The following is a 12,985-nucleotide window of genomic DNA, read 5'->3' on the forward strand; positions in this document are numbered from 1 at the left end:
GGGTACTTCTTCAACCAGTCTTTCTGTTGTTATAGAGAATATTAACTGCTTTAATACTGGAATAATTTGCAGAAAAAACATTTTCATTAATGTTGGAAAATCTTTTTTAATATTTGATGATGAAACTGGAAACCCAGTAAGTTTCAGTCTTTAACACTGATCAAATGGTAGCATATGTTCTTCTCTGGATGTTTTTTCCTGTTGTTAGCAAAAATTTACTGTACCGCTTAAGTAGCAGAAGCATAAATATCTTTACCCTGAATGCTGATCACATCTAGATTGTTCAATGGAAACCTTAAACAACATCTTATCTGTATTTAACAAGAATGTTTGATGAAATGGTTGTAGCTCTTTTGTTTAGACTTCATTCCTGTTTAGTGTCGTAGGAAAAATCCAGGTGGTTTTAAGTCAGTGAAAGTTTTGCTATTAATTCCATTAGAACCAAGAGTTTAGTCTGGCCTGGAACGTATAGGAGGAATATTCCTATACAATTACAATAAATAAATTGCAGTCCCTGGTAACGGCAAACTCCATTGCTATAAATATTTAGTATTTTCAGTAATTTTAGTATAAATAGTACTATCTATAGTTTATAGACTGGCCATACAAAGGAAGTTGTGTCTCTTTGTATGAGGCATTGTATAGTTAGACACTAGACATCTTAGTCCACGCTACAAAAAATTTGGAATCTGATTGTTATTGGATGGAGAGAATAATGCCTTACATAAATAAAATTGCAATCTCTAGACATATTTCAACAATTCCTTATCTCAAGAAGTTGCTCCATGTATCTTTATACCTATCCATACTCAAAAAAAAGCACGTGCTTAAGACCTTCTAAGTGCAACCATGTATAACTACGGGAAAATCATAACCAGGAACCTTAAGACTAATTTTTTTGCTTCCCAAATGAGACATAAACATTTTAATATTTGCTGCAGTTGCCATTACTCCTCCTGTAAATTTGATATAAAATCAAGTTTTAAAATAGGAAAATCATAAAAATATAACACAGTTGGCAATCAACATCCAGACTACTTTTGTTTAAGCATTTAGCCTGCTGTGGCCTTCTGTCAGTTTTTGGACTTCTGTCTGAGAACAGTGTTACTCATTTTATTTAGGTGTTTCGTTTCCTGTCAAGTGAACATTTTGTGAAGACATTACTTCCATTATAAGCTGCCTTGTTTTGTTTTGAACAGAGCTTATCCAGTTATATAGACAAACTACAAAAAATGCAGTTATGGAAAGCTGGGTTTTTCACTGTTGTTCATTTTCCTGATGAAGACATCACCATTCTTTGGGATCAGAGAACAACAGTTCATGTCCAGATGGGTCATCAGTGGCAGGTAAATGCAAGTCAACACTCTTACTGCCATTTCTTCGAGATGTTTATGTAAGTCTTGTTAAGCAAGACATATTGTCATTATTACAGAGAATAGACAATGTGTCAGAAATCATGGAAGAACTCAGTGGCAAAGTCAAGGAGAGGAGCATTCAACTACCTTGTCAATTAAAATATTCATTCTCATTTACCTTTTTTAGTTACTGTTTCCTGTCTAATTTCTGTAACAACAGAAACAAATATCTTTGGGGCAACATTGTCCTTCAGCACTCATTCCTTATACAAGTGGAGCAGGTGTTATTTTGCTGCAGCGTAAAAAAGCAAGTAGCTCGCAAACAGGTCACTTCTCTGAACAAAAGATCAGCTCCTTTCTCAAAGGCTTGGAGATGCTTAATTGAAAGGAAATAATATTGATATTGTCAAAATAAAATATTTTCTATAGCTGCAGTATCACAAAGAGCTGAACAGTTTTGGCTGAAGTTTAGCTGAAAAGGATCAAATCCTGACAAATTCATAGTTATGAAACTAAAGACAGGTACTTAAGAAGCAAATTTTGAAAATGGTCATGGGCTGGTAGTGTTTTGTGTCATGTGGAAATATGTTTCTATATATCTATATCTTTTTTTCCCAGAGTAAATTGACTGGATTATGTGGAAATTTTGATTTGAAGACAGTAAATGAATTGAGGACTCCAGATAATTTTGAATTAACAAACTCACAAGAGTTTGGAAACAGCTGGACAGCTGTAGAGGTACATAGTAAAAGAATGTGTTTACTAGTAGATTTTTTTGCTGTTACATCATACCATGTATCTAGAATGAAATCAGAAATTTGTTCCTGGAAGTGTCAGGCAGGCAGCAATGCAAATGACAATATCAATGGTTCTCACAGATCCATTAAGGAGAAGAAAGTAATTGTCTTTTTTTCTACACAGCACTATAGTGTAGAGAAAAATGCTGTACAATATTCTGAATGTACAAGTGGTTTTGAAGACATTTGAACAGTAAAGTAGTCATTTTTTACATAATGGCAGAATTGTGGGATCATTTTAGACTGTGTTGTCAGTTTAGGTGATCTTTAATAGCTGGAAAATATTTAACTGTGAAACCATAGCAATGGAAAGGAAAAATATTCTTTCCATATGCTGAAAAGTTAAAAATGGAATTTTTTTAATGTTATGTGTCTGGTGGTATTCACAGAAATGTTCCTTCCTAGTAGAGTAAAAAGATCTGATTTCTGGCACTTCTAATGCATGTTGTCTGAGTATTGTTTGTCATTTATGTAAGCTAGACTGTTCAGGTGTAAGAAGCTGCGTGGCAGCTCTGTTTAGACCTGTATATACATATGTGTTTTTCTGCTGCCCTCAGACAAATGACACATTTCTTCAGATTGGTTACTTATCCTTTTCTGCAGATTAGCATCCCCTTTTAATTCTGTATCTTAGTCTGGCTTTAGTTTCATAAATGATGCATTTGTTTTGTGTTTTACATATCTCTCTCTCTCTCTTTTTCTTTCTTTTAAAAAACCTCAACACCAAAACTTCGCTTTGCAAGTTCAAAAACAAAGTGATTATGAAACAAGTTTCTCATCTTGTTTTTGCTTTCTGGTTAAGTGTGTTGACAGCTCTGACATTCGAAATCCATGCAGTTTGAACCCCCTTAGAGAGCCATTTGCGAAGAAGGAATGTGGAATACTTTTAAGTGAAGCATTTGAAGCTTGCCATTCAGTGGTGAGTTGTGGTCATGTATAGAAAGATGTGAAAATTAACATACCACTAGAGAGAAACTTTACTCTTCAACTTTCATCACTTTAGATCTTCATCTTGTCTTCTATAACATGATAATTTTGGCTACTGCAGCAAAAGAGAACACAAAAATGTCTAACCCATACCTATTCTGGTTCTAAAATGTGAATGTTTGACTGGACTACCTGCATAGTAAGACGCTTTGGCATCAGTTCCAGACCTAGGTCTTATATGGAAAATGACATATCTCAGGATGTTCAGGTATTAAGACTGTGTTTATAGCTTGAAGAATGTAAGTGTCAGAATAATTCCTAGGGAGGAAGGAGATTTCATATGAAAGACAATGAGGAATCTTGCAGGGTTGCTTTGTATATTATTTTGGAAGAAAGTGGAAGCTGATGTTAAAATTGTATGGTTTAGTGCACTGTATAAGGTAGGTAGCAAACAACTAAGTTCCTCATAAGTGTGTATTACTCAACTGTAAATCTGTGTATCTGTATAACAGTTCAATAAGCAAATTAGCATTGACAGTTTTCTTCAAAATTGTCACTTAAGACAAGACTTCAAAATAATCTAAGGGAAAAATCATAGATTTGCTGTGAAATTTCTAATAATACAAAGAGAATGAACCACTTTCATGTGAAAAGTAGTTTTCCATCTGCTTTATTATTTCTTGCATGTTATGTATATCTAACTTTCTTAACATTTCTGAGATCTATTGATTTGTGCTCAGTTTAGAGGGAGTTTCTCTTGTTTCGTAAACTTCATTGTAGTTTATTATGTTTTAAGTATTACAAGACCATACAAAACACAAACTTACACTGACATCTTAGTGGGCATGTTCTTAACTGGTCATTGATTTAATTGTGTTACTAAGTACTGTACAAGATTTTCTAACATTCTAATATTGGAATATTTTCTAACAAACTGCTTTTCTTGTGTTTCAGGAAACATCTAATTTAAAATCTTTAATAATTTGAAGTCTTCTATATTAAATTTTGAAAAAGTCATAGCTTTGTATGGAAGTGATTGTTGCCAGTGTCTGTATGAATTTTTTTGATGAGTGATATTTATATTTCCAGATTGACGTCACCTGGTTTTACTCAAACTGCTTGACAGATACATGTGGTTGTAACCAAGGAGGTGACTGTGAGTGTTTCTGTACAAGTGTGTCAGCATACGCCCATCAGTGCTGCCAGCATGGAGTTGCTGTAGACTGGAGGTCCCCGAGAGTGTGTCGTAAGTTTGCTTTGACTAGCATTGCCACTCTGCATTTGTGAGACAAGGACCTGAAAAATCAGTCACATTAAGTTGCCTGGGGCCATGAATTAAATCACTAAGCCACACTGGCAAGAAGATGAGTGGGTGCCTCTCACTGCCCTCCCTCCCTCCATGTTCATTTTGGTCTAGCTGGATTACATGCTTCTTTCTATATTTGTGGGTGGTACTCTTCTATATTTAATTCTTTGTCCTATGATGTGAAAGGAAAAGTCATGGGAAGTCTATATCATGATATGACATGCATCCCTCAAACCGAAGTGACAGTTAACAGTTCAAGTAATTTCTGTCTTCAGCAGGACTTCACTTCTTAACGGGGTCTAGGAAACATAGCTGCCTTACTACTGCCCCCAGAGCAAGCATGAAATATAAAGGTCTTCTGAAGAAAAACAATTAGGTTTGTAAGCAGGACTTAGTCATCACCTTAGTATCCCTATTCAACAATGCTTAGAAGCTGTAAAAAAATCTGAGGCCTTTCTCTGTGGCACTCAGTGCAGATGCCTAACGGGAGATGGTCATTTCCCCAGAGACATGACTAAAAAGGGCAAGATAGAAAGAATGGAAAAAAACAAAACATTTTTTTAATTTTGCAGTTGTACAGAGAGAGAGTATGCAGCTTGCTCAAAATCACACAGCAAATTTGCCATGGAGCAAGAGGGTTACTCTTAATTTTTGATGGAAATTGTATGTGTGTTTTAATGAGAGTATGGAAAGACAGCAAAGCTTAGTCTTAACCACTAGAGGTCAGAATAAGACAGCTGTAGGTATGTAAGCTTAGTATTTCCTGCTAGAAAATAGTATTTTTATTTAAATCAATGTGGCTTTAATAAGTATTTTATTTAAAGCAGTAAATATTTGGCAATATTTTTTTAATAAATGTTTGTGTATAATATATCTTGGCCAAGCATTTGGCTTACCCCTTAATTGTAAAGAGTAATAGAAAACCTGTTTATCTGCAGAATACCTGCAACCGCATTTCTTTTCTTTTTATTTTTTAGCTTATGATTGTGAATATTTCAACAAAGGTAAGTCCTAAAGGAGCTGATAAAATAACAATAGAATTTTTAGAGTTTTTATGTAAGTCTTAGTATTTTGTATAAAAATGTTATAAATGTGTTATAAAAAATGTATAAAAAGTGTTAATGAAAATGGTTCTTAATTATATATTATTTAAATAGCCAAGATTTTTATTTTGCTTTTTGAAATGCTTTTAATTTCAGTCTTTTTTATACCTGGGCCTTAACCAAGAATACATGTTTAACTCACTTTCTTTGCATTTATGGATAATGATTAAACTATTAAATCTTTAAGTAATTAATAGACCATTCAACTCAATAGTACTAATGTCACTAATTGCTTAAGGCATACTGCAGTTCAAAGCTGATAACCAGTGGGTCTGTTAAACCAGCCGTGATCTCCTGTGCAGCCTCCAGATGGAGCTAACGATTAAGAAGACTACAATTTGAGTGCGGAAAAGGGGAATAACTCACCGTTTAGGTGTCTGACCTAGCTTTAAGTCCCTGAGCAACAAGCATTGCTGCTGCATGAGAATGGTTCTGAGAAGTGTGAAACTTGTACAAGGTGCTAGAGTAAACCTTGAATCCGCAGTGGTGCTGTACTGCTGTGTTAAGACTGGAATCCGTATTCAGACTATTTTAAAGTGTCATTATGAGTGTCTGCATAGTTAGACGTGGCATACATACAAGCACTGCAAGCCAGATCGATGTGGGGAATGTTCAGGACTCCGGCTATTTATTCTATAACTCCTTTTGTCAAGCTCGTGTAGAGGCCCATCTGTCCACATGGTTTGTGATATTTTGGTCTTCTGTTAGACTCCCCGTGCAGCAGCTCACCCCCAGAAAGATCTTGGACAGAGGCTGAGTTTAAATTAGAACAGGCTCTGAATTTTCTGTATACAGACTGCTAAAAAGATTTTGTGTATTTCAGCCTTTAAATTAATTTAAATAAAGGCCAGTAGAATAAAAGGGCTGATTGAAGGTTTACATTCACTTTCTGGTTTGGTTTGTTTTGTAAACAAAATATGGTCTGATACTAGGTAATCTTACTGCAGTTGCAACAGATTGAAAGTGCAGTGCCTCTAACTTCTGTGGTAGTAGTGAAGTTAGATAACATCGTACACTTTTAAAGTGTGTTACTAGTTTTACCTGTTACTGAATTCCCAGTAAGAAATTAGTTGAAATAGTGGAGAATTGTGCATGTAATAGACATGGTTGTTGTATACTTCTCACTAAGTATCTTGCTTCTGCTTGCTAATCTAGCTTATCAGTATTCAACTTCAGGTGTTTCAGAGCTGCCAAAGGGGAAAAAAAATTATCTCTATGCTGAAAATTTTCTCCTCTACCTCAAATATAGTAGCATTCCCAAGAATTACTTCATTTTGGAGACAGGAAGGTTAAGAAACTGTCTTAGACCAGAGAGAGGTTTTCTCTGTGTAACTCTATGTTTTAATACAGAATGAAATAGTTCCAGTCCTACTAGAAGCAGGAGCAGAAGCCTTTTGTCTTTGGTAAGGGAAAGTTCTCAGCTGGTAGCTGTGGTTTCTCAAGTTTTGGATGGGCCTAAGATACAAGATTATACACCTTGCAACATTTCCAGAACACTGGATATTTTAAGTAATTTATGAAATGTTTTTAACTCCCTGCACTGAAGGTAACCAGAATCACTGTACGTGGCATGGGCTTGTGTCTTAACTGACCCCCTGTTTATGCCATTAGAATCTAAAACTCTGGTTGTAGTGCAGCCTCCTTAGGACTTCAGAACTCTTAATGAATTTTAAGATTAGAGGGAACCAGAGTATGAGGGCAGGCTGCAAACTTGTTGGAACAGATTTTAAGGTTCAATGGTATTAGTTGCAACTATGAGCTGAGAAATTCTGGAACACTTCTACCTTAGATGTATGCTTGCTGTGTCTTGGCTTGTGAGAAGAATGGTAGTGAGGTGAATTGCTCAGGTGTGGTCTAAAATGCCTGGTTTTGTCAGAGAAGGTTACAAAAGTAATTTCAAATAACATTTAAAACAAACTTTAAAACACTTTTCTGCAATGAAATTGGAACTAAGTGAGCAGGTGCGACATTGTAAGATTTGTGCAATGATAACTTTACATGCTTTTGGCTTTTTTTTGCTTACAGGTAAAATATGACCTTTCCTGTGGTTATGATGCTGATTTCTTCTTTTCACTTTCCAGTGGTTATGTTTGTTTCTAAAATGTTCAAGGAGTTCTTTCATACTTGATGACAACAAACTTTTATTCCCTGAAAAAATGCCTCACACTTTGGACACTAATAAAATAGGTTTTAAAGAATAGTAAGAAGTGTATAATCAGTTAACCATACAAATAAACAATTTAGATTCCAGGATTCCAGGGTGGTCTTGTAGAACACTTTTTACTTCTAAATCAAATAACCAAGGGGTCAGCTAACTTTAATAAACTATGAAACTGAAGCAGATGAGAGGGAGGAAAAGAAAAAGCTAATAATGAATCTTGAAAATTGGAACTAATTATTTTTGACAGTTCTCAGAACAGGTATTTTCTAAAACAGTTTGGCCTTGTTTTGGTTGTCATACTTCAGTGCGTGGCACCTAGAGCTATTTTCAGAGTAGAGTGATGTTTTTCACTATGTGCTGTGTCACAATATTTAGAGCTCAAGCATTTGTGACACTTGTCTTGAAAAATAATTCTGATTTTTTTTCTCAACAGCTCTGGGAAAGGGCCCATACAAACTGGTCAGCTATTTGGATGGAAAGTTTGTAATGGCAGTGAAACTGGTCGATGGTGGTGTTTTCCCAGTGAGAGAAGATGATATTGTTCCTGGACACGCAGTGAGCTTTATGCTGACATCAGGACTTTATAAGCCCAAAGCACATGGTAAAGTCACTGTAACCTAGAGGCTTAAAAAAGGCAGAGCAAATTTTGCCCTTGAATACAAGCCTACATTTAAGAATAGACCTTGGTCAAAAGATCTTTTCTTTGTCTGTCAGCTGTACACTGTAATGTTGTCTGCCAAAATTTTCATTTTGTAGTTGAAAAGCCACAGCTTCCTTTCCTCCACCCGCCCCAGTCTTCAGTAGCACCAAACTGGTGTTGTAGCCCAGTGCTCCAGATAAGCGTTTTTCCCCTCACCCTGCCTCTGATGGAACTGGGGCATGCAAAAGTATGGAAGAGATATGATACAAGAAAAATACTCTCAAATTCACTCGCTTTGCCACCAGCACTCATCTGCCCACTTGTACAGAGATGCCTAATGGTACTAACCTGAGCTGTGTAACGGTTTATACTGCAAATTTGTCTCCCTCAGGTTGTGACTTAAGTTTCTACTGAAGGAATGTGTTGCTTATTTAGTAGGTGAAAGAAGCCTTGCACACCTTCAAACAGGTGGAGAAAGCTTACAATAATATATTCAGCACTTTATGACATTGATTAAATGCTGGAACTGTGTGCATACAAAACTTCAATCCCCACAGAGCACTTAAGTCTCAATACAAAAGGTGGTTGTCTTTGTGTAGTCAAAGAAGGGATATGGGTCAGTTGAAAAAATTACAAGCATTTGTTTAGTAATACTGCTGTCTGTAGAACTGACACAGGAACTCATATCACAGAAGATCCAGGGCCAGATTTCTTTTATTAGTTGTATTTTCGAGACACTTGTACATTATGTTCAATTTAGGTTCGGAAAAGGAAGGTCAGTCCTACTATTCTATTCACTTATGAAAACCTCTTGCTCAGCATTTAACCACCTGGCAACTAGAATTTGTGCCTTATAGTCCCATTTGAGTGAATGGCATTTCATCATTTGGCCATGGAAGAGTTTGTACAATCAATACAATGTTTTTCATATCCATGTCTTCATTTAGATCAAATTCTTGGTTCTTTGGTACCTCAGAAAAATGGATGTGTTTTGTCAGTTTCAGACAAATTGTAGGCAATGGAGATTTTGGGGCATTGATGCACTGATTGGCTGTATGGCAAGTATTATAAATCACACTGTCTGTTCTTACTTATTGAACAGCTGCTTGCTACAGATGATTCATAAAAAGATATTCACAAGTGCCACTATGTTTTTCAGATTAATTGAACTTTTTATGCTTAGAAACCAAGTTGGTCTTCCAGAAGTGTTATACCAGAGTGAGATAGTATATCTGTTTAATCAAGATCATTTTTTTTTCCTATGCATTCTTTTTTTCAAGAAATGCTACCCAAGCCTAAAGGGTTAGTTGATTTTACAGTAGTTTAATGGCTGTTTTCAAGAGAATAGCAGAGTTTACAGCAAAATAGAATGAAGTAATTCTGTGAGCAACAGATGCCTGTAACAGGCTCAAGATCTGCCACTCTGCAATTGGTTGTACAGAGGCTTGCTTGAAAATCAGCAGTACTGTTTTCAGGGTAAGGTATCACATGGCTACATTTGCCAGAAAACAGGCTTTGCTCCTAACAGGTGAAGAGCTGGAGAGCTGACTGCTTAGAAAGCTGAATGCAAAATACATTTTTGTAATTTATTTTTAATGAAAGGCTGAGCTCTTAAGATATAAAATCCTGATGGCAAATGTTACTTGTAAAGCTAATTAGATGAAGTTTTAAAAATTTATTAATAAATGGCTTAGTGAAGGCTGTATTCCTTTATCCTGGTGTGGGCAAATGTGTTTATCAGCTTGTATTCTTGCTGAAATCTGTAGGGTATTTAGAAAACTAAATATCCATCAGAATCTAGCACTCTGAAATCTCTATATAGTATACTTTCTTAAAAGTTTCAGGCTGTTTTCACTGATAATGCCAAAGTTACCTTTCATTGTTTGTGCTACTTATATCAGTAGTAGAATATGAGAATGAGTTTAGTTTATTATGCATATATCATCAAGTAAATGAGTTCTGTGTGGGATTTTTTTTCAGATTCCAACTTGATTTCATTTGAAACAGCTGAGAGACCGAACTATTTTCTTCAGTTAGTCTCCAATAATACCCTTGTTCTTTCTAAATGGAAAAAAAGCGAAGAGTTTCACAACAGATCTACATTTGTCATTCACAAGAATACATGGCTTTCAGGATACAGTTCCTTTGAGTCATTTGCAAAACGAGGATACTTCATCCACATTTCAGCCTCTTCAGTTGACCTTTTGAAGTACCATCATTCAGAGGAGTTCAGACTGTCAACCCTTTTTAAACTTGTAGGTAGGTAGTTAAAGTTGTATTTTATGAGCAGGAGCTTGCTCCCTGTGAAACATACAGGCTAAATGATATTGATATTTTCAGAGATGATGAGATTGTTTACTTCTCCCCTACATCACTGGGATCTGTGGGTCTTCTGTGACATGCAGTCTCAAAATCTTCTTCCCTGAGCTTTGTGTTAAGGATGAGATTCTGTTTTCTTGTCAAAAGCCATTAAATAGCCTAATACACAACTTTGCTATATTTGCAAACAGATCTTAGAAATACATAGCTTAGTGTATAGTTACTGGGCAATACTTGCTTTGTAGGTGGCAAGAAAATTCTAAAGGAGTAGAAAATTCATGCTGATAAATAATGGATTCACAAAGAACTGAATGTATCTCTAAAACTTAAGGTCTGTGGGTGATGTTTTCTCCTCTTTTCCCTCTGACAGCTGCCAAGAGAGTTTCATGTACAGTGCATTCTCAATGCAGGCTTTGTGGCTTCCTCAGAGGTCATGCCATCCAGTGCTAAGGACATTCCCTGTAGATTACACCTCTTCTTCTTGTTTCTTCATGTTTCCCCTGAAAGGCATCCCGACCTTCATCCACGTATCCACTCGCAGAGGCTCTGCCTTTTGGGATGTTAGCCTCTTGTGTTTCAGGCACCATCTAAATGGAGATACATGCCTCTTGTTGGGGATCTAGATGTCCATTTCTCTAATGTTTCTTGGACAGCTACAGCTCCTGAGTACACAATGTAGACTGCAGTGGGAGTGTTTCTACCTACTTGAGACGTTCCCATTCCTGTAATAGCAGTCCCATGCCAGTGAGTGATAAGGATCAGAAATGCAGGAGATATTCTTAGGACCCTTTGTAGGAGCTGGATACAGAAGTTTCTTCTACAAGAACTGACTACAAACCCCCACAAATTAAAAAATAACTAATTAATCAAGCTCCCTCTTTTAGATTATTAAGGAAAAGAAATAATAACTGCTTTCACATATTCTTATACATTTGGGAACTATGTGTTGAAATGAAGATGGCCTTACAAGTCAAGTACATGATGCAAGAAGTCATATTGACTATAAAATAAAGCAAAGCAGATTATTCATTAAACTACCATTTGCTTTAGCATCTGCTTGTCTTGATACATCAGATACATCAAATGCATTTGTATGACTTTATTTATGAACTTCAGCAACAGCTACTACTTGCTGCAACCACTGGCCTTTGTGTGGTATATAAAATTCCAAAATCACTACAAGTGTTTGTGTTCTAAAGCTTTTTATTGTGCTGTAGTTTTAAATGCATTTTTAATTTGTGTATTTGGGTAGCAGAAGTATTTTAACAGGTATTCCTGGCAATACCATTTTTTAAAATCAGTTCCTCATTTTCTGAAACTGAAGTTTGTTCTAAAAGCAAAGAAAGAAAATGAAATATTATAACATGAAGCACGGCCTGACCATGTTTTAGAGTGACCATGTTGAACCTCAGCACAGACAAATCTGAAGTAGACAGTGACTTCTATGACAGAAGAGGCCAACTGTATGCCTCATGGAGCTTCTTGTTATCAAAACATTGAATTAAAGTGTTAATGGTGGCATTGTGAATCTGCCCATGTTTTGCGGTGCATTATGCTGACAGCCTAATGCAGCTGTTGACTGGCACACTCCAACTTCAGAAAAAATGACAGATTTTGTCATTGCCAAATGCCTGTTGCCTCTTGACAAATGCTTGTAATCACAGAGCTGTTGAGGTTTTTGAACAGCAGAATTATAGAGCTAATGCTATTACCAGGATGTTCATACAGCATTTCAAGCAAGGAACTTTTTCTGGACATAACAAAAATATCTCCTTAGTCTTTTATCTTTGAGGGAGGAATGAAGAAGGTTAAAACATGTTCCAATTCTCAGTGGTCATCCATTAACACAGAGTAGTATGTCTTTTCAAGTGTGAAGTCTTTACCCTCCAGTCATTATACCAAAAAATCCTATCTATGCCAATGGAAAACTAAAACAATTTACCTCAGCAAGTGGGATCAGATCAAATGATCAAGAGGCATTTCATTAATCACCACATCCGAGGGCTTGGGTTTCAGATTTTATAAGCAGAGAAACATAGGACTCGAATCTTTCTCCAGCACACTTTCACAAGGGCCAGCCTGCTGATGTAGGGTAATTACATGGTCTAAAAATACAGCAGCATTTGTTTAAGTTAATGGAAAAGTTACACCAGCTCCAGAGTGCACAGGCAAAAGCGTATTGAATTTCTTGCTGACTATTGTAAATGCTTTGCATATTAGATCAGAAACTCTCGAACCGGGAACAGCTATTCCTGCGGAATCAGAGGATAAATATCAGGAGCAGAATAATAGGCCCAGTAAATCCCCTTGGCCAGAAAGTTCCTCATGAGACTTCTTCATGCTCTCTGACGCACATTCAAAAGGAAGAATTTTAAAT

The 12,985-nt window shown here is 36.2% G+C and overlaps 1 protein-coding gene across 1 annotated transcript in view; it reads left to right on the forward strand.

Moving 5' to 3' along the window:
* OTOG (otogelin) overlaps nt 1-12,985 on the forward strand; it is a 104,390-nt gene that overhangs the window by 50,719 nt on the left and 40,686 nt on the right. The window contains exons 26-33 of the mRNA XM_055723020.1: nt 2-136; nt 1,200-1,346; nt 1,974-2,093; nt 2,955-3,071; nt 4,169-4,325; nt 5,363-5,389; nt 8,083-8,250; nt 10,270-10,548. Of these exons, the coding sequence (XP_055578995.1) occupies nt 2-136; nt 1,200-1,346; nt 1,974-2,093; nt 2,955-3,071; nt 4,169-4,325; nt 5,363-5,389; nt 8,083-8,250; nt 10,270-10,548 (1,150 nt within the window). The remainder of the gene's footprint in view (nt 1; nt 137-1,199; nt 1,347-1,973; nt 2,094-2,954; nt 3,072-4,168; nt 4,326-5,362; nt 5,390-8,082; nt 8,251-10,269; nt 10,549-12,985) is intronic.

This window comes from Falco cherrug, chromosome 10 (assembly GCF_023634085.1).
Source record: "Falco cherrug isolate bFalChe1 chromosome 10, bFalChe1.pri, whole genome shotgun sequence".
Classification (NCBI taxonomy): domain Eukaryota; kingdom Metazoa; phylum Chordata; class Aves; order Falconiformes; family Falconidae; genus Falco; species Falco cherrug.